This window comes from Nipponia nippon, unplaced genomic scaffold (assembly GCF_047370975.1).
Source record: "Nipponia nippon isolate SJK-2023a ecotype South Korea unplaced genomic scaffold, ASM4737097v1 scaffold_24, whole genome shotgun sequence".
In the NCBI taxonomy this organism is placed as follows: Eukaryota; Metazoa; Chordata; class Aves; order Pelecaniformes; family Threskiornithidae; genus Nipponia; species Nipponia nippon.
Window position 1 is genome coordinate 8,079,216 of NW_028262341.1, and position 22,285 is coordinate 8,101,500.

Sequence of the window (22,285 nt, forward strand, 5' to 3'; positions counted from 1 at the left end):
GATAATTCAAATGGATGGAATCGGAAGCTTTGGAGTCCCTGCCTCTGAAGAAGTTAAATCCTTGCCTGAATTTATACCCTGGCGGCAGGACAAGAGGGTGGTGTCAAATAATGTCCACCCCATAGTTGGACGTGTGCTGATTTTAAGGTGAATCAGTTTGGTGCCAAGCAGGTTGATAGCTTTCCTTTACTGAAGATAGAACTAGTTTCTCCGCTTTGATACATTCAAAGTCTATTAGTTTCAGTAAGTGCAGTAATCATAATGTTGAATACATTACAGAAAAAACATTCATATAAATTAAATATAATTAATTTTATTTCTGTTTTTCAGGAGAAGTGGATGTGGACTGGTCCATCTGTAATAAAGACTTAGAGGTAACACAAACAACCAAATTGTTCCATAACCCTTTATTTTTATACTTATTAACAAGCAGAGCAAGATAAATGGGATTGAAAAATCCCTCTGTAGTTTTTGTGTGGAATCCTTATCAGTGTCCTCCCAAAGGCAGATGAAGGCTGAGCTCTCGTGCAGTAGGAAGAGGTTCACTTGTTGGGGCAGGCATACGAGCAGGGTGGGAAGAGGATGCCGGGAATCGGAGTGACTCCCCAGACTCTGTGGGGAGGAACTTGGCTCTTCTTTCCCAGTCTCTTCAGAGACTAGTCATTGTTTTGTGGCAGCTAAATCACGTTTCCACAGGCGGCACTATGAGCCGTCTGTGTTTAGTTAGCCTTCCTGCACTCCCAGAGGTTGGACTCGGCTCGGGAGTTGCTACGGTTAAGCTGTAACCTGGAGTACTCATGCAAAATACTGTAGCATCCAGGAAGAGTAAGCTTCAGCTGTAAGGTCCAACGCCTTCTGATTTCTCTTTCTAAGGTTCAGTAAAGCTTACATAATCAGGGGACATTAACAAACTCTTTCCCTTAAGAGAAATAGTATTTTTATATTTCTCCCGTTCACTTGTCCAAAATTTTATTTCAGTTTTTAAAAACTGTGATGTTTACTAAGCAATAAAGGTCGAAGGTAGGATTTTCAATTCTGTCTGCCTATGCAGAAAGTATGTGTGAGGTCACTGGGAAAGAGAGAGTTGTTTCCAGCTTCTCTTTTTTCTTCTTTTTCCTTTTTAAATCTTTCTTTACAATTGCAAATTGCAGATTCGGTCTAGACTTGTATAGCATTGTATTTTGTCCAAGAAGTTTCCCTTAATGTGTGCAAGGGAACGTGTAACTTGCATTTGCAATTAATGTTAGTTATATTTGTATTCTGGGAAAAATTCTGGTTCATCATGAAACAGCATAGTGAGTAAAAGTGTCTTGACTAATCAAGGGAAAGCAAAACTTCATAACTTCAATTTTAAACAGCAAAAGAACAATGTCCCAAAGTGGAAGTTTGAACAAGACAATACTTTTCTTCTAGACAATGCAAGTTTCTCTGTAACAGAATTATCCAGTTCAAACCTGGATGTGTAAATTGTAGTTAGATTTCTAACTGAACACTACTAGCAGTGACCTTTCCAAATTTCCAGTTCTGACAAACACTAAACCACAGAATCTCAAATGGTAAATACATTTTTCTCTTCTTGTCTCCCCAGGCACAGATCTCCAACTATGCGAGTGTGAGGCATACCAGTATGCGGTACTACACAGCTGATAAAAATGTTACCTGTAGAAATTGTGATAGACCAGGTCATTTGTCCAAGAACTGTCCTACCCCAAAGGTAAATGCAACACTAATTACTTGTAGATGCAGCTGTTGTTTCTAATACTCTTTTGTATTTGCCATTAAAAGCATTGCTTCAGTGGTTTATTATTTCATCAAAAGGTTGCTCCACATTGACAGATAGCTTATACAAGATCAGTTTACTATATAAAGTTAGCTATCTGTTTTGTGGAGATCATTGCTTTTCTTGTTTTTATAAAGGAAAAAATCTGTTAGTATAAACTGAGCAAAAAGAGAGTCGAGTATAATATAGAAACATTTTTTCAAATTGTAAAACCAGTTTTAAGATGTAAAATGTTTTTCAAATGTATTTTCAATAAGGAGAGCATAAGGAATCAAAAAATCACCCTTAGTAAATGAATGAAAGCAGATATCTATATAAAGAACGATGATCTGAATAATGTTAAAAATTATAGACAAGATGAAATTGGAAGTAACTTGAAGCAGCTCAGATAGATGCCAAATATTCAGAAAGTTTGTCCAGGGGTTAGATTTAAACTGATTTAAAAATCAGTCACTATACTGTGAAGAAGTTGGGGCAGTTGCATGAGAGTCTGGATTTACCAGTCCCCACAACAAAGTTTGCAAAAACCTTGCTCCCTGAGGCTGTTACCCACCCTTAGACTTTTGAGTGACTACATCCCATCCAGCTGAAACATAAGGCCTGGGTGTGAAGATACACTCACTTACTGGGAAAACTGGCTTAAAAAGAGATACAGCTATGGCCCCAGAATAGTTTTCAGCACTTTATATTTGTTGGTCCACGTGCTTATTTGTGTGAGTCACAAGGCGCGTAGCCAAGTGTTTGTGGCGGGCTGACCCCGGCTGGCAGCTAAGCCCCCACCCAGCCGCTCACTTAACGCACCCCTTGTGGGGTGGGGGAGAGAATTGGAAGGGCAAAAATAAGAAAAACTCATGGGTCAAGACAAAGACAGTATAGTAAATGAAGAAAAACCCCAGTGATGCAAAAGCAATCACTCACCACAGCAGATGGATGCCCAGCCAGTCCCTGAGCAACAGCTACTGTGGAAAACCTCTGTCCCCCCAGTTCTGTTGCTGAGCACGATGCCGTATGGTACAGATATCCCTTTGGTGAGTTGCGGTCAGCTGTCCAGCTCTGTCCTCCACCAGCCTCTTGCCCACCCGCAGCCTGCTCGCTGCGAGTCAGGCTGGGAAAAAGAGAAAGCCTTAAGCCTAAATGTTGGTGTGTTATCTAAAAAACAGCCCCATAAGGCTGCTATGAGGAAACTTAACCCATCCCAGCGAGACTTGGTGCAGTGGTCTATGGCACAGACCATATTTACAACCCAGTCCAATATGTTGTGTTACATACTGTACATCATGTTCCAGTGATACAGTTGTGTTTTTCAGCTTTTAAGAAATTTAACAAAAAAATAAGTGTTCATACAGAGTGCCCAACAGTTCTGCTCTCAGTAAAATATACTTTCCATTTTAATGATTATTTTTGCTGTATTCACGGAGCAAATAACATGGGCACTAGGCATTTAACAAGTGCTTCTGATGCAAGGTCCAAATCAAGAAAGTACAAATCAAGAAAGTACAGGAGTCTATGGAGTTATAGCTTCGAGTTTTATTCTACTAATAGTCTTCCTTCACTTTGATTCCTTGATGAGACATAACATCTCTGCAGTTCCTGGTAAGCAGTAGGCATTCATTTGGGGTGGTTTCTTCTTCATTTCCTCTTCTGATTTTTTTCTTTTCTTTAATCTTTTGAAATATTCTCACTTAACATAAATCTTTTTTTATTTCTCCATAGAAAGTTCCCCCTTGTTGCCTGTGTGCAGGAAGAGGTCATCTACAGAACAGTTGCCCAGCACGTTTTTGTTTGAACTGCTGTTTGCCTGGCCACTATTTCAGGGAATGTCTTGAGAGAGCCTATTGGAATAAACACTGCAATCGCTGTGATATGAAGGGGCATTATGCTGATGTGAGTATAGCCCATGGCAAAGAACACATTCATTACTGGTTTTTTATCTGTCAAAAATTGAATTTACAATTCAGCCACAGTCTTTTCATATTTTCTTTAATTTCATGTAGTGCATATTTGTATAAGCATATGAAAATATTGTAGTTAGTCGTTACCTAACAGTATCACAGTTTTCATGAAGAATGGTTCAAAGAAAATAAACTGGAGCATTGTAAACACTCAGTCTTTAGTTTAGTTTTGTCCAGTTTAGTTAGGGTGGTGAAAAATGTCCTTATTTCTGTTGAATGGGAGGTGTAGGGAGGTTGAAATTAGGAGACATAGTATGCTGCAAGCGTGCCAGCAAGAGGTAAAGAATAATTCTGATGCTCCAAGAGTTCCAGATCTGTGTTTTTTTCACTATGATCACATATTCATCAATGAAAATTATTATTAGAAGTTTAAACTAATGTCTAAATGGGTTTGGGAGGCATTTAGAACTGTGTTGTATTTTACATTGCAAGTGTACTTTACAAACAAAATGGAAATGGTACACTTTATTTCTTATGCAAGTATAGATGCATAAAAATTTTATCTGACATGATCTTATAAGGAAGCAGGTCTACAACCATATTCACATGCCTTAGCTTAGTTTCTGCCTGCTTTTCAGTAGAGCCCTCTATTACTTATGAACACACAAGAAGAAAGGTAATGATGAGATTAATTGTCTCTCTACTTCTGTATCACTATGGACAGTATATATACTGTCATATATACTGTAAGAGAATTTGTAAAGTAGTGGAACAGTTGCAAAATTGTGTACTCTACTATTGAGAGAAAAATATTGATAGAAACATTTAATGTCTGGAACCCAATGATGTTTTGTCTCAATCCCACGAGAACCACACCGATGTTATCCATCTTCACCACTGTCATTCAAAACCCAACTTTTTCTACTTAGACCAGCGTAGCTCATACAGTTTGGGTGGACACTCTGGTCCTGTTGCCAGTCACTCTACTTCCCCGTTCATATTATGTTATCCTGCCTCTATGTCACAAGCACTGAAGAGAAAAAAGTACTTAGTGCACATAATAATCTCCATACCGTGCCTAACAAAGCAACATTTCAGAGGTGTTAGCAAGCTTGCATCTGTATTCACAGTACCAATGGTTCTGTCAGGTGGGAATATGGAAGTGCTCTTCTCTTCTTGCTAAAAGACTGGGTGTTCAGTTTACTTTCTACCAGATGCTTGGCTGCTTGTTTCAGGTTAAGCAGCAAAATGGGAGAAGGGTTTCCATTTATTTTATAGGGAGATGGAGACCCCATAGAACACATGCATTCTGTTATTATATTTTACTAAGCATTCAAAGTTGTCTTGGATAAATGAATTAGTAACTTTGGCACGAAAACAGGTATGGAAATATTAAAAATGTTTCACTACTGTAAGGATGCTGAAGTATGTTAAAGGTCATCCAGATACAGTGTGTTCTTTGCGCTGAAGACGAGATGGGAGGTAAGGTCATGGGCCTTCATTTGGCTGAGACTTTTTTCTCAAAACTTTTATCATTTAAAGGGTACCATTATGGAAGCACACTCTTCAGTGCATGATCTCCTTTCTTAAAAATACTTCTTCAATTCTTCTGAATGCATTTTGAAACAAGTAGAAACTGTTTTGCTCTTGACAGTCTGCCCAAAGCTGTTATTACTGCTAGTCAAAGTTAGTAGATATAAGAAAGACAGAGAGAGGCTTTTTACCAGGGCCTGTAGTGACAGGGCAAGGGGCAACGGTTTTAAACTAGAAGAGGGTAGGCTTAGATTAGGTATAAAGAAGCAATGTTTTACAATGAGGATGGTGAGACACCGTGACAGTTGCCCAGAGAAGCTGTGGATGCCCCATCACTGGAAGTGTTCAAGGTCAAGTTTGACAGGGCTCTGAACAACCTGATCTAGTGAAAGATGTCCCTGCCCATGGCAGGGGGGGTGGAAGTAAATTATCTTTACAGGTCCTTTCCAACCCAGTCCATTCTGTGATTTTATGATACCGTGCAGTAGGTTAGGTCAGTTCTGTACTAATTGCCAGGAATCCTGCATGTGAGGAATGTAATGTCATGCACCACCACTGCATGCTCTGCAAGAAATCTAAAGATTTTGAACAGGAGCATTTAAAATTATTACGAACATCATGTAGCCTAAGTAAAAGCTTATATCAGTATTTCAAAATACATATGTATTTTTACTATCTTAACAGAAGTTTTTTTGTAACAGCTCAGAGAATTCACAAACGAAAACTTTTGTTTTTTCTTTCAAGTATGATGTACCTCAAAGCTAGACACCACTCATTTTTAAATTTTTGCTTCCTGGATGAATAATTTGATGTCAAGTTTCAGTACAGGATGTACTATTTTGGCAAGAATGTTCCACCTCTGAAGGAGACTCTTACACAAAAACATTCTTTAATATAAGAAAGTGTTGAATGCTATAGCAATTGGAAGTTTGGTAGAAGAATAAAGGAGATTGGCAAAACAAGCAAAATTTTCAAGGTTAATAACTATATTTAACATTAAAGATCTGTGAGATTACGAGCAGGCAGAAGTATATTGCAATGATGTTATTGCTTTATGAGATTAAGTGATACTAGAAGACTACACTCGGAAAGGTCTTGTATTCGTGTGCTTTTATGTCTATGTACAAAGCCCTTCCCAGATAGATAGTCTTTAAATATATGTAATTCACATATAGGTATGTAGATAGTGCTGAATTGAATTTTAAAAATATAAATTAGATGAAGGTAATGACTTTGCAGTAGGTCACTTAATTCAGTTTAGTAGGAGGTTCAGCTATGACTAACATGAAGATTTGTCCTCATATTTCATAAATATAGGTAGAGGACTTGCTGTATCCTTTCTTTAACTTCCCTGTGGCTTTTCAGTCACAGCAGTGCTTATGCTGTAAGGACTGCAGAGAAAGATAGAAGTAGTTTGAAGGCCTTTGAGTTTGATATGATCTACTAAAATAAAACACAGATGAAAATTAAAGTGTGAATAAACATATTTTTATCTTTTTTGAACCTTGTATAATATTATTATGGTTTTACATGTCCCAGAAATACACTCCTGTACATAGCAATTAAACTTTTATGCTATTTTTTTCCCTCAAATTAAAAGCAACTTAAACACAAAAAGGTGAGGATAAAAAGCAAGCTGTGATAATATCAACATAAATTCCTACTTCATTTTCTATCTAAAGATGTGGCTTAAACGTGTGTTATCCAAATACACCTGTTCGATTCCCCTAAACGTTAGGTCTTTTGACATTTGGAAATATTTGAATCTCTCTCTAAATGTCTTCTCCCTACCTTTATTTCTTCTATTTGGTCAAAGAATGAGAGAGATCCTGAGAAGGCCTCCTCCTCCCTTTCACTGAATACAGAAGTTTATCTGAATAACTCTTCTACCTGGTAAAGCTTATGTTCCATAACCTCTGTCATTATATTCAATCCCCATATCACAGAATCATGGAATAATTGAGTTTCAGTGGGAGGTTTGACCCTGCAGCTTAGCAGTCAGACATGAGAGACCTCCCTTCCCGTGCTTTCTGAGTGTCATTTCCAGGTGAGGGGAGAGGGACCGTGCGTTGGACTGGTTGTGTGTCCATCCTGCTCCTGCTGAAGATGTCCTGGTCCCGCACAAAAGTTGAGGAGTTAAGGAAGGAAAACAGAGTTTGTTACAGGCTCACCATCAACAATGGCATTTGGGATATGCAAATGATGCCCAGCCCCTTTGGGAGTCTACTATTTCTTTCAGTATTTGAATGTTAGAAATTTAAATTTGTCTTCCTATTCTAGCTGTACTTTTGCTGATAGCTAATGTGTACATAGTACCATTGCTTTAAAGAACATGAACGGCATATTTCTGCACCCTCTTTCTGATAGGCAGTTAGACAGAACTGTAATCTTAAGTATCTTTTCTTTGCATCTCTTGCCACTTTTTCTATTTTACATGTTTTATGAAGCCAGTTCTCATAAAGTAATTTTCTTTTCTGTAAAAAATTACGAGTCCTCTATCATCCCAAAATTTAAATCCTACCTAAGTTGTGTAGATTATCAGGAACATAGAATCACAGAATCATAGAATGCTTTGGGATGGAAGGGACCTTTAAAGGTCACCTAGTCCAACATCACAGCATGTATTTTTTGTGCTCATTTAAGTCCACCATAAATCAGAAACCTTGGTCTTTGAAACTTTCAGGCAGTTCTCTTGCACTTCTGCGTGACAGGCATGAGGCCACCTGTGCAGTCAACACCAGACTGTAAGAGCAGGGTCTCATCTGCTCTGTCCTTGGAAAGAAAGATGGCACAGCAGAACTGCAGAGTGCAAAAGCAAGGTTGTGAGACTACGCGGCAGGGTCAGAGGGGTTATGGAAAGCAAGTAGGTATCCTTTGAAAACCTAATGTCTCTATGCAAACGAAGAAAACAGAAAGGATCGTAAACTCTGGCAGATTAAATGCAAAAGTGGAGAGCTGAGGCTAAAAAAGAGTTTAAGGAGCACTTCACAAAGGAATCAAAACCAACAGTAAATCTTTCTTCACATCAGAGCAAGAAGCCTCTAAGGCCAACAAATGATCAAGACATGAAAGGAACTCTCAGCCAAGATAAGGCCATTGCTAACAACCTAAAAATATTTTTTTGGCATCTAGCATTCATAGTAGGAGAAACCGGGGACATTCCCATACTGAAATCTTACTTTGTGGAGGGAATAATCAGAGAATCTCTCTGAAATTGAAGGGAATGTTAGGGTTACTGCTAACCTATGATTACTAACCCCTTACCAGAACTGGGTAACAATCACCCAAAACCTGTAGAGGAGCTGGAAGGTGAAATAGCCAGATTAGTGACAGTGGTGTGTAACCTTTTGCTTTGTGTCTGATTGGTAACTGAGTGGCATATACAATGACAATTTTTAAAATGGGTCCCAGTGAGAGCTGGGTAGCCAGCCTTGCCAGCCTGATGTGTACACCAAGCAAATTACCAGAAACTGCAATAGCAGCCACATGTTGGAATGGATGTATAAATATGATATACATGGAGGACTGAAGATTGCTTTTGTAAAGGAAATCCTACTTCTCAGAAATCTCTGGGGTCCTTCAAAGGAGAAGGTCAACAAGCATGTGTGTAAACATGATCCAGTTGACATAGTCTACGAATTCCAAAAGGCATTTGACAAAGTTCCTGACCAAAAGCTTTTAAGGAAACTAAACAGGCATGGAATAAGAGGATAAAGGTAGGATATGCTAGTGTGACATGGAAAAGGGTGAACAATAGGGTGACAAGATTTGCTGAGAAGACTGAATTATTTAGAGTGTCAGTGCTGTGAGCCAACTGTGAAGAACTGCCCAAGGACTGTAAGCAATGGAGGGAGAGCAAAATAAAATGGTGAATGAACTTGAGTGGCAATAAATGTAAACTAAAATGCCCGTGGAAAAATGATCCCATCTTTGCATACGGAATGATGGGCTGTGAGCTTACCATTAGCATTCAGGACTCAAATTTTAGACTTAAGAGATATGATCTCCAAAAAATCAGGTTAGTGTTCAAAAGCTGTGAAAAAAAGCCACTGAAATGTTAGGAATCACCAGGAAAGCAGTGGACACCTGGGTGCAACTTTGGTCCCTCTCTTCTGCATCCTTCAGCACAGCTACAGCTCTTCAGCCTGGAAGAGAGATGACAGAGGGAAGGATCCGTAAAGAGCTTCAAAAATCACCTGTGATAGGAGACAGTGGTTAGGGATCAATTGTTCATTGTTTCTTCCAGTACCAGAAGTAGGGCACATCTGACAAAGGCAGTAGGAGCTGGGTTGAGAAGAGACAGAAGGAGGTGACTCTTCGTGCAATAGGTAGCAGACCTGTGAGACTCTTTACCAAGCGATGCAATAGATGAAGAAAGTCTGCTCTGGTTCCAGAGGAGACGGGAGCAGTTCAGGGAAGAGAAATCCATGGAAGGTTATTGAACACATAGAAACTTCATCTAGCTTGCAAAGTCATTAAGCTTAAAACAGTTGAGTGTGGAAGAGTGTTAGGGAAAGGATGCGTGCTTGCCCTGTTTTTAAGCTCCGTGAGGTATCAGCTTATGGCCACAGTCAGAGACCATGGGCAGGTCATGGTCTGACACAGTGTAGTCATTATTGTTTTCAGGCTATGTAAACCGAGCATAATAAAAGCTCCATATGTCTGTGCTTCTGCTAATTGCTTTCTGTAAAGAATTATGAGTCCTCCATGGGGCATTTTATCAAAAACCTTAAAGTGTTTTACCAAGCCCAGTTACTGCAACTGTTCTGTATCAGTCTGCCTGTTGGGATGTTTCTGCTGTCCGTAGGAGCTGGAGGCAGACCACAGGCTTTGCTCTGAGCCTGGGGCTAAATGAGTCCAACATTCCCCAATGTTCTCCAAAATACTCTGAAAACCCTGCTTCATAGAGCAGATCTTAATACAGCATTGGGAAAAAGACTGGTATATTCCCTATTTTTTTTTTTTTCAGTTGCTATCAAATACTTTGCATGTTCCAAAAAAGTTTTAACTTGTCTTTCCCAGAAAATTCCTGTGCTTTTACTGGAACACAAAGGATGCAGAACAAGCTTTTGTGCACAGTCTGTTTCAGAGTGACTCTCCACAGTCACACTTTTGTCCAGAAGTTAACATGAGGCTGCTCATGGTACTTCGCCTAGTTTGATTTGAAAATATTCAAAGTTATTTAAAACATCTTCAGGGTAATACATTTATTATCTGTTAGGACAGTCACTTTCCCTGAGACAGCCCTGAGAATGTATGGAGTCATCTTAGATGGAGATATGTTGGAAGCATCTCAACCTGGTGTGCTTTCCTCAGGAAGATCATCAGAGGAGCGTGTAGCAGAGTTGTTCAAAAGTTTCAGGTGCAGCTCTGTTTGACCGTCTGCTGCTTCCCCTAGGAAAAAGCGCATCAGCGTCATGCAACATTGTGTGCACATATAGATATGTATCTATATATATATATCTGTGTGTACATATATATACTTATGCTCATATATGTATAAGCTGACAATGTCCATGCTGTGAATGTCCTGTGTTTTGCAGGTTCGGTGGCAGTTAGGTGGATGTCATGAGGCTTGTGGTCTACAGCCTCACCTGCCAGCTGCAAGGGTGGGAAAAGAACTTCATAAACAGGGTGATGTGGCAGGGAGGAGGCAAACATGGCAGGCAGGACAGTCAGTGTCTCCTTGTATACTTAGGAAAAAACAGTGTGCAGGTGCTCAGTGAGCTGCCTGAGCTCATCCAGGAGCTGGCAGCCAGCAGTGCCTGGGTCCCTGGTGCTCTTCAGCCATGCTGTGCCTGCTGGCTCCATTTCTGTAAAGACGTGTGCATGTCTGCACACCCCAAACACCCTGCAAGCAGCACTTCTTCCCAGGAACCAGCTAGGTACCTCAACTGGCGTATTTTCCACCTGTCTTGACACCTTTTCTGGCTGTGTAAACCACCATTAGCCTATTTTCTCCCAGAAGATTTCCTTCTGCCTTTGTTGTTTTCGGAACCCATGCTGGTACTTGCCACGGGGACATGGCCACCTCTGCGGGCCGGGATGTGGCTTGGTGACGCAGGGAGAAGTCCACGGGGCTGCGCCGGTGGCCTCATGGCTGACGGGGCCCGTTCCCACCAGCAGAGCCACAGGCCCTCAGCCCTTCCCCTGGGCACCTGGGCAGAAAGCAAGGCATTTGCCCTTCTTCCCTCATTCCCCAGCAGCATCCCCCCTTTTTCATGCCTGCAATGAGTCAATGTTCATCTAATGGTAAGCATAAGTAAACGTTACCGGGAACCTGGTTGATGCCGGCAGTTAACCAGCTCGGCCTGCTCCGCGCCGGCACCAGCAGCGGCGGCCGTCTGCGCTGGCGGCGCGGGGAGAGGTCTCGACATCTGCTCGTGCAGGAGTGTTTTTGAAGGGAAGCATTGTGTGTTTTCCGCGGCAGTTCCCATGCGGAGGTGATGAGAAGTGTGTGTTTTGGCAAATCTTTTGTTTTATTGTGGTGGCTTGCGGCGGGGCAGCTCCTAGCAGCCGCCGCTTTGACAAAGCACCAGAGGATTCTGTTAAAAAGTTGTGTTTAGTAATTGTAGTCGTCGTGTCAGACCATAACTGACTTGGAGCTGAAGGATTTTTGCGAGATGAGTAGCTGTGCCAGCAGGGACCCAAGTCTCCTGGGCCAGCCGCGCTCTCATTAAGATTTGCCGCTAGCCGTGGCGGTGTTCGGCAAGTATGTGACGTGCATGCTGTTATTGTATGCTTGGCTTGTCAGCCTGCAGCTTTCTGACACTCACTTATGTCACTCTTTATTCAGAGAGGAAGAAGCTTTTGATAATTTGACAAGACAAGCTCTTAAACGATCTAGGTCATGGCCTTCACTGTCTGTGATTGTGAACATATTTCCTGAAAGCCCTGTCACTCATCACAGCTACATTTTCTCCCGGGGAGCCGCAGGCCCGTCCCGGTCTCCTGTCAGCGCGTGCATTTTGGTTATTCATACGCCAAATACAGTAGCGGGGTTTTTCCTTCCCTTTTGCAAATGCTCGCATGTTAGCGAGGCTAATCCTCTCCCCCGCGCTGCGCTCCCAGCAGGGCTGCCGTCGAGGGCCCTCTCGGCGCAAGGCAGACGACCGGCCAAGGGGAGCGGAAAGGAGGAAAGGCCGCTTAGTGCTGTTTTTGTGTTTGCTCATTGTTGTGGAAATATGAGAACTGGTGGCAAGGGCCTTGTCTATTGAGCACTGGAGTCCTGGTCTGCTGTCAGGGGCTGTTTGAGATTGAGTGTTTTATTTTCTTTGATGTTCACGTTTGAGAATAGGGAAGTGGGAATTAAACAACAGATGCATTAAGCCGTTGTTCTGGTAAAACAATAATTAGCACCTGATAAAATTCAATACGGGTCAAAATGCGCAGTATCCAGCCTTGATTCATCTGGTGTGGCAACCTTAGCCGGATCAGGCTCGGATATGAATAATCACCCTTCCAAATTAACCGAATGTGGGCTGCAGCAAAAACAGCACAGATTTGGGAAAATTAATTGCCCAGCACTTGTGTGGCAAAAGGCACGCGGACGTAGCTAAAGGTGTGGGGCCGTGCACCTTGCCTGCGCTTTCTGCAGCTGTACCACGGTGGCACTGCTTTTAAGAGTAGGCACCTTTTGTGCTGGTACATCTAAATGCTAGTAAGGTCAGACCACTGGGGCAGGAAATAAATGCAATTTTATTTTAATGTAGTTCATCACACTGCCACCGTACTTGTATACCACAAGGGCTTTTCTTTAAATGAGGGCCATTCATGGTTAAGTACTTTTAAATAAATAAGAAAAATCACAGGTTCGGTGGTTGTTGTATTTGGTTATGCTCTCTTCCATAGCAAACCTCTTTGCTTCATTTGAGAAGCCAGTATTCAGTAGTAATTGTTAATTATATTTTTTGTCATTCCGTGATAGAAGATACAGACAATAACTCTGAGCTGATGCAAGGTAATAGGACTCCTAGTTAAAAGCATCGTTTCTAAAAAGCTGTTGTTTAGCCAGGCATCCTTTTTCAACTATTGTATTCAACTTCTGAAGTTCGTAAGTGATCATTGTGACGATGAAAAGTATTACACTGAATCACCATCTCAATGAAGAAATATGCTTGGCCAATTTTCCCTTACCACCTTCTTCCTACCTCCCTTAAGTTTTCCCACAGCCTTAAAACATCCTTAAAGATGATGATGATGATAAAACCTACCTCTTGATAGCACTGCTGAGGGGTTGGGACTGTGCCTCTTCCAGTGTTTTGGTAAGAGCTGTGCCAACTGTTGTTTCCTACTCTGAGTTGCAGATTTTCGCTATAAGTGATGTCTTTGTGTCCAGAGCGAAGAAAAAAAAAAACAACAACCAAACTATTATTCAAAAATACAGTATTTTTTTTTATTATTATTAAATAGCTGCTGTGTGAGTAAAGGTCATATCACAGAGTGGCATTTTGCCAGTATGTGACAACTCATTGATTGCGATTTTTCAACCATATTAGTCAGGGGACACTGTGGTAATCAAAAACTATCCAGAACTAATGTATAAATAACTGCCTGCTACCCCTGTGCTAAACCAGCAAAAATCTCATGTACAGTTGAAGCTTTTTACAGGTTTGAGAGAGAAGGCAAGGTCTTTGATACAACATTTTTGTATGCTCAACAGTGTTTATATATCACGCTTCCGAATCCTGTGTAAGTTAGCAAAGGAGGAAAATCCTTTTGTTTGCATTCGAAGACAGCTCAAATATGTTCAAACTGTCAAATGTTGTACTCTGTTCCTCTGTTAGAAATGTGAGGTACTTCACACATTTTCTTTATAGAAATATTAATATAAAACTCAAATATTTACATGCAGTATTTGAGTAAGAGGAGAAATGTTGAAACATTACACAGAACAGATTGTAGATTTTTCTCCAGAAAATTGTGTTGCTGACGGAATGAATAATAAATAATATAATTTCCATCATATCCGGGAAAAACATACTGTATATGCCATAGGGTGACTGTCAAAAACTTGGATTATTTTCTGAGAAATTCAGTTGCTAATACTGGTTGTTGGGTGTTGTTTTTTTTTTTAATTAACATGCTCTGTCAGAATAAAAGAAGGCAAGAATTTAGGCATGAGCGAAAAATTTATTCGAAATCTAAAGAAATGTTAATAGTACTCATTTGCAAGTAGTCATGAGGCTTTAATGTTTGAAATTGGAGCTACAGCGTGTTATGTAGAAGCCACGGAATAACTAATATTTCTTCTTAAAATACTGAAAATTGAGATTGGCAAGCCAAATTACTAATTGTTCAAATGGTTAAGAAGCTATTTTAATAAAAGGGTAAATGTTCTAAACAAAAGTGAAAGACCTCCATCAGAGACACTGTGCACACTCTCTAAAACACTGAAATGGCTAACAGACAAAGTACCACTATTTCTGTGTCTGTCTATGGCTTGGAGGTCATAGGAGAAGGCAGAAATATTGTAAATTTTGTAAAAATATTAAGAACCCTTGAGAAAATAACCTCTGTCTCATTGATCATTAACACATTCTGTTTTTGTTTAAAAAAGAAGATCCACATTTTCCTCTTTCCTGTCTCCCATGTATTCCTCAGGTCTATTGTGTTATTGCTGTGATTCAGAAATATCTGTGTAAATTTTTTTACAATGGGCTGCACTTAGAAGTTTGTGTGCGAGTCTGGCAAGTTTTTAAAAAAATATAAAAAAAAAATCAAGCAAGCCATTGTAAAAATAGAAACATTAAAGCAATCTGTTATGCTTCTTGTTTACAACTCATCTGACATTAGGCTACTGAGGATTATTACATGTAACAATTATATTTTGATTAGGATAGAGATATGTACAAAAATACTAAAATATTTCTATTTCTACTTGAAAGGAAGGTACCTTGTGATTTAATTTCCAAAACATTATGTAAATTTAAAATTCAGAAAATGTAGAATTTAAATTCATTTCTGTTTGTTTTGCAGTATTAATACTTATTACAGTGAAGGGCATGTTACTCTCCCAAACTTCTAACCTTCAGAGAAGAAGGGGAGAGAGAAAACTGTTACTGGCTTTCTGACAATGGCAGGGAGTGTGTTAAACCAGTGTAAAATTCAATTAAACTGTCTAGCCAGGTTTTTGAAGCTGAAATGCAGACCCTTTCAGTTAAGCTTCTTATTTTCCTGTGACCGACACCGGTGGATACTGTGTTATGCCAAAACCAACAGGCTGTAAAGCACCTTGTTTCATGCTCCTAGCTGATCAATATTTTTATTTTCCAGGCTTGCCCAGAAATATGGAGGCAGTATCACCTAACAGTAAGTAGAAACACCTTTTTTGTTTTCTTCTACACCCAACCTATTTACTCTTCTGTGAACTGCTGACCATAAAATATAGACAAGCATCTTCTGCGAGAAGATAATAAACATCTGAAGAGTTTTTGAACTGGAGAATGAAATGAAACACTGTCACTGTTTTTTAAACATCTTTAGAACTTATGATTTTGTTTTAATACTGTAATCATTAAATGAGTGCCTTGCAGCACTCTCTCCTCTCAGTGACTACATTTAGACGTATAAGGAGGGTTAAATTTTAAGTTGAGATGCATAGCAGAAGCAATAATCCCATCTCAGATATCCCAGATGCTGGTAATTAATCACTGTGTGTGACAAAGCTTTCTTTTTCAATGAGTAAAATAAATCTCAGCTAGAGTGGAGATGTTAATTTGAGCAAATACACTTTATAAACTTTTGCAGATAATTTCTAATTGGCAAAGACATAGCTATAACTTCTTCTTTGGCCTGCATTAGTTGATCTTTAATCATTGAAACAAGAAAACAAAACTTTGCGAACTGTACCAGTGTATAACTTAAGGTTTTTCCTCATATGTAAAATAGAGATAAAAATAAAACAAAATACGTATAAATTTGGCTAATATTGAAACCTGGAACAATATTTAACTGGTTAAGACAATATTCAATGGATTGCTATCACAAATCTTCAATATATTAATTTATAAAATTATTATACATAAAAACACCTTTCAGGATTAGGATTTTTGCTGTTCATCTGAATCTTTGCTGTCATTGCTATCCAGATCAACCTTGTGTGTATTTAGCTGTTACAGATAATTAATCACTGCTGCCCGTTCAAAACAAAGTAGAAAAGTTTGTCCACTAGTTTTCTTTATGGTTCTTTGGTGTGGGCTTTTTCTTTTGAGCAATAAATGGGATGTGCTTTATAATTTGTTGCCTCCACCTCTTCATGGTAGTGGAATGCTCTTTTTTCTGTTTTTGCTTCTAAATTCAATGAATAGGAGAAATCTGTGCTTAAAACCTCTTGCTTGTGTTTTCTGCATAATGATTTTAAAACAAAGATCTGCTTTGGAAATCCTCCACCCTTTCAGAGCATTTACTTCTATTTTAAACAGAATTGGTATAGACTTTTAAAAAAAAACATTATGAGCAAAAGGTGCATTCACTGAGTATTTTTGTTTGCTTTTTTAAAATTGCATGAAGGAAAAAGGTAAATACTGTCTTTCATTATAATCCCTAAGGGTGCATGTGAAAATGATTTCTGAAATGTTTATGATATTTGGAATCTAATAATCAGATAGGTATATTAGATGCAATAATATGTTGGGTTCTGTTTTTTACTGAGGTGTGAGACTGAATTTAATTTTAGTCTTCCTTTCCATTGAAAATACCTCAAAAAGTGAGTTGCAATCAACACGTAGAAAATATTTATTTTTGTAAAAAAGTATGGGGAAGTTTAAACCTGACCAAGTGGTTACTAGGGTAGAAATTGAGGTATCTGAGGTAGAAAATTTTGTCTGTGAATTTTGTAGAAAATGATGGGAATTTACACTTTACTTAGTATAAAGCTAACAACATTTGTCAAAACAAGCTCTTGTTGGAAAACGTAGTAGTTACAAATACGAGTGTGTTATTAAAAGTACCCATTTGGAAATTCTTAGTGCATTTTAGGGACATTTTGAAATGTGGTCAAATATGGGCATGCAAAGATAAATTGACATTGAGTCAGACCCTAGCTACTGATAAATAATATTTTGCTTTGCAGTGAACTGCAAATCATCTGCAAATAATCCACATTTCTGATGTGTGGGAAATGCTTTGCACATCTCCATTTTTTGCGTGGGAAGACTCAAAGTTACATTAGTAGTGAGATTAAGCCTGGAATTTAAAAATCTGTGTGGTAAAAGACATGCTTGATATTTAAAATAAGTTATACCTCAAAAAACTGCATTATCTGAATTTTATTATTCCATTTAAATATTCTCTTTTGCACCCAAAGCAGAACAGAAGTAAATAGAATCAACACTTCTGTTAGAATAATGTATATTATATACATTTATAGAGTTGTAACTAAAAAGTCGAGATCTTTTACTCTCATATCAGCATAGTAGTATTTCACTATAGAAATCAGTTTATAATTTTCCTAGTTTAGAGTAAATATTTCTGTACAAACAGGATAACTGTTTAAAGAAAAATAATAGAAGTTTTTAAAAAAGTACTATTGTGGTTGTTGCTGTGCTGCAGAGGCTGCCTGATTATTAGCAAACAGACTAAGGCTACAGTGAGTTTTTCCTGTGCTTTAGCCATGGATACAACCGCTAGATTTAAATTGATTTTGGTAAATTGATCACAAGCGTCACACATGCAGGTACATATAAGCGGAAATAAAACAAGGCATTCAGGTTCGTAATAAAACACCATTTTTGTAACGTTCCTTACAGACAGCCATTACAAAGTTTGTCTAAATGTTTTGCATTAGATAAAGTATTCTTAGTTAATTACTGTGAATGCTTGTGAAAAACCACACAGCCTTCCACCTTTCTCTTTTGTGAAGCTTTTGGTGATTTTATTCATTATCTGGCTCTTTCCTAAGAGATGGACTGCCATCTATTGACTTCTTGTAGCCCCTGCACAGAAACGTGGATTGACTAGAACAATGACTAAATAATAAATCCATTCTGCTGTTATGGATGGTGGTAGGTTTTTGTTTACATTAGCTGTGGTGACAAATTTTGGCACATTACAAATAATTTGTTGTATGGGCAGAAATGTCTTATTCCAACCAAAATAGACTGCCGGTGCAAGAAATCTTATGAGCAGTTGAAATGGCAAAAAGGATTATAAGCGGAATATTTTAATTTGCCTTTTGATAGAAAAAAGATTATCATATTGTATTCAATGAAGCTTAAATTTAAAGGCTCTATGATAATCAAAGCTTTATAACTGGATGAAGTTAGTTTCTTTAAACTTGTTCTTTCAACTCTGTTAACTAAAATTATTCTGCAAAAAACCAATCAAAGTCAGCAGAACAATCCAATTCCCACTGTGGTTTAAAATAATATTTAATAACCTCTTTATGATGGTGATTTAAAACTTCTACAAATCATTTTCATTGTGCCTGCTCTCTATGTATTTCTCCTATATCGGAAAAGGGAAATTACGTTTGTCGAAACATATTTTAGGTTTTTCTTCATATAGGTGTCTATTTGCAATAAATAGGTCAGGTTTGATACCTGCTTACGTTTATCAAAGGGGTTATTATCAATTCAGATAATAACACAAGGACTTTGTTGGCAGATCCAGGATAAACAGTTTTGATCATAGCTTACTGCAGTGTAAATAATAATACATGTAATTTTTTCACAGACAAGGCATTTGAAGGTCTTGTAAAGCTCTTTATTGTAGATTATTAGGAAGCTTAGCTTACAACTTTGTCTTTCTCAATGCCAGATGCTCCACAAACCGAGAGAAATAGGGTCTGTGCTCCAAAGGACATGCCATCACATCCCCTCTTCCCACATCTTAAGGATATTGGGGGTGCTCATAGCAGGGTTTTTTCATCCTCAGAATGCTTGGCTCTTTTTCATTCCATTTCTCTTGTCGTTTCGTATTTCAGCTGTAAAGGTAGAGGCATTTATTAAGTATTTTTTACTCAAGTTGAGGCCAGTTTATAGCCTTCTATTTACAAAAAAATAGTCAGTGGAAAAACTTCTGAGGTTAAGGCACCCTACAAGTTTCATTCGTTTGGTACAGTTTTGCAGTTTATTCTTAAAAAAAATGCAATAGCGTCCCTCTGAGTTCGGTCTGCTACCCGATTGCCTAACTGCACGTCCAGTGGCGGCTTCCAGTTTAAGCAGGTCTGCGCGCTGGAGGAGAAGAACAATCCTGCCGCGCCCCAGGCTCGCAGGTTCGGCGTGGGGTCTGTGGCGGCGCGTTCTGCGGGAGACAGCCCTTCTCCCTAGGAATGGGAACTGCCGTAAATGTTAACAGCTCGGGGCTTCGAGTGGGCGGCAGGATTGGAGCTGGGGGCACCGCGCCATGGAAGAAAGCTGTTTGCGATCCATACACGAACCAGCGGATGGGACCTTGGGTCCAGACCCGCTCCTGTCCCGTAGGTCGTCCTGTGGCTTTGCTGCTGGAGTGACCCGATGAAACCGAGGGTAGATACTGCGCTGCTGTGAGCAATCGCATTTCCACCCAACAGATGACATCACTGGAGAATAAAGAGGAAATTATTTTCAGCGCACAGTGACCCATGTTTTGCTTCAGGCATGAAGCTGCGCTTCTTCCGTGTGAGTCCCTCTGAAGTATAACTCAAACCCCTTCTGTGGGGTGGTGCTGGTGGGGGTACCCAGAAGACGTGCAAATGGCCATCTCAGTATTTCGGTATAAAATGGAATACCTGCTGGCTGCGTAGATCTCCCTATGTATGCTGCAGTGCTTCATTGTTCAGAGGGCCTCGTGGTATACAAAAATGAACATAGCCAGTCCGGCTCAGGAACAAGATGTCCATGCAATAATTAAATAGGAATTAGCGTTGCACGTATTAGTAATTTCTTCAGTAAATATCTACAGTGTAATGAAAATCCATCCCTAAAATGGGCAGAGCACAATTTTTATTTTTCTAATGTGTTTCTTGGTATAGATGCATATGTTAAAAACCAAATCCTACTCAGATTAGGTGTTTTCTTTCTGTAGAGATTGCTCATTTTTAATAACCTCTTCCTCTCCCTGTACTGCTCTGGCCGTAAGGACTCCTTCCCCCAACCCCTGCCTTCACCAGTCTCATTTATATTAAAGCTCCTAGGCCAAGATGGCCACCAACAGAGTTTTAGAACCATCAGAATTTTTAACTAGCAGAAGCTATCATTTAACATGCTTTTTGACAGTTTGTTAATCTTACTTTTAATCCACTTACATAAAAGAAGGTGAACCAGGAATTGGCTGTTTTGGCGTCTGTGCGTAAAAGACATGAAGGGACAATGCATCTTTTGTGTTTAAATTTTGCGCTCGGATTTCTTTGTGTGCATTATTAAAATTCCTCATGGCCTGCCACTTTTTTTCTGAAATGAAAACATAGGCAGTGTTGCTTCAAGTCAATTTGTATCCTTTAAAATGTGACTTTCAGAAAGAGAAAATTTAAAATACTACTCTGGCAAAAAATATTTAAGCTTGAGAGAGCGAGCATTTGGTTTCCAGAGAAGCTTTGTAGGTTTTGTGCGGTGAGGGAAAGGATGGGTTTGGAAGTATTTCCAGGAGGAGATTAAGCCTGACCTCCCCGTGCACAGGGATGGGGCTGCTGCAGTGGCTGTGAACATTGCTGCAGTGTCAGCTCCTCTGGTCTTTGCATGACGCAAGGCTGCGGACCACGAGATTGTCTCATTCGTGTCAAATATTTAGCACTCAACCAGTTTCTCTCCAGATGTTTTAAGGTTATTTTTATTAACTCTAGTAAAAATACCACTTTGTTTGTGCTATAGACAGTGTATTTGTTCATATTTTGGAATCACAGAGCGGGCCCCTGTGTATCAACACTTCAGTAGCCATTCAGCGGGCTATTTCACAGGCAAGGCAACCCAAAATTCCTGGGGATATGAATTTAGGGTAAGGATGACTCTGCCTCCTGTGGAATGTGGGGAAACATGAACACCTGGAGCGTGATGGTATCCCCATGCTTGCCCTTGAGGGAAAGGTGCTTTTTTGGTGCTTGGGTTCATGACGATTTCATATGCTCTGAAAAGGCATGCTGGCCTCTTTAGCCAGGGGAGGAGGTAGGGCAGGTCTTGGGCAACAATTGGCAGATATTTTGTTTTTAAATTATCTACTTGCATTGTTCAAGCCCGAGCCCTACCGCTTTTGTAAGTGCCATTCTGTGACAGAGATACTTCCGAAATGTCCGTCTGCCCTGCACAGTTGTTCTGGTGAAAATAACTACGTTAGAGGTGGTTTGTATGCTGTCTAGAGGGTCTCTTGGATTTTATTTTACATTCTGTTTATTTTCCCCTGCTAATTATAATTTGTCCTTCATTATCATTCTCTTTCACGTTTCAAATATTTTTGAGGCTATCAGAAACCTAAACCCAAAATTTGTTTCTAATGCAAAGAAATCATATTTTACAAAAGATGGTATTCTTTCTGATAGTTTTTTTTACAGAAAACAGAATTTCAGATCCTGAAATAAATGTAAGTTTATGAGTACAAGGCATATGCTATAGTTTTCAGTAAGAAAGCGTGCTAGACAGAGTTCTCTCCCAATTTTTCCTTTAAAACTGTATTTAAAATATTGCAGGAAAAAGAAGTAGCTTCAATAACTTTACATAAATATGTAACATCTATTAAAAAATACTGTTTAGAGTTTGCCTTTTCATGAAAATGTTGGGTTTTAACTAATAACCCTGGCCAGTAATGCGAACTGAATAATTAGAGGGGTTTTGTGTGTTGGTCAAGTTGAAATAGAAAGTTCAAACTGGTTATCTGTAAAATGCCAACATGCCTTTGCGCCCGCACTTTCTGTCCTGGGAAAGAGTGATGGTGTCTTGGTACCTCTTCACTGCAGAGGACAGATCCCTAGTTGATGCCCGTTTCTACACCCCACGGTTGTGGTCATTCCCCAAGGTCAGCATCTGGCTCTTGCCAGGCTGGACCAGCAAGCTGCAGACTCCTGCACGGACCTGAGAGGCTGTTTTGGGTGGGCTGTGTAACCTTCCAGCAGCACAGTCATCAGCTGCCACTTACCTTAATCATGTAAACGTGGTAGAAAGTATGCCTGCTT

The 22,285-nt window shown here is 39.4% G+C and overlaps 1 protein-coding gene across 6 annotated transcripts in view; it reads left to right on the top strand.

The window, feature by feature from the left end:
* ZCCHC7 (zinc finger CCHC-type containing 7) overlaps positions 1–22,285 on the top strand; it is a 128,704-nt gene that overhangs the window by 78,962 nt on the left and 27,457 nt on the right. For all 6 annotated transcript variants that reach the window (XR_015705614.1, XR_015705615.1, XR_015705616.1 and 3 more), the window contains 4 exons: positions 331–374; positions 1,589–1,714; positions 3,494–3,664; positions 15,481–15,516. Coding sequence is in view for 1 of the 6 variants with exons in the window: in XM_087761548.1 (XP_087617674.1) it covers positions 331–374; positions 1,589–1,714; positions 3,494–3,664; positions 15,481–15,516 (377 nt within the window). In the remaining 5 variants the exon portion in view is untranslated. The remainder of the gene's footprint in view (positions 1–330; positions 375–1,588; positions 1,715–3,493; positions 3,665–15,480; positions 15,517–22,285) is intronic.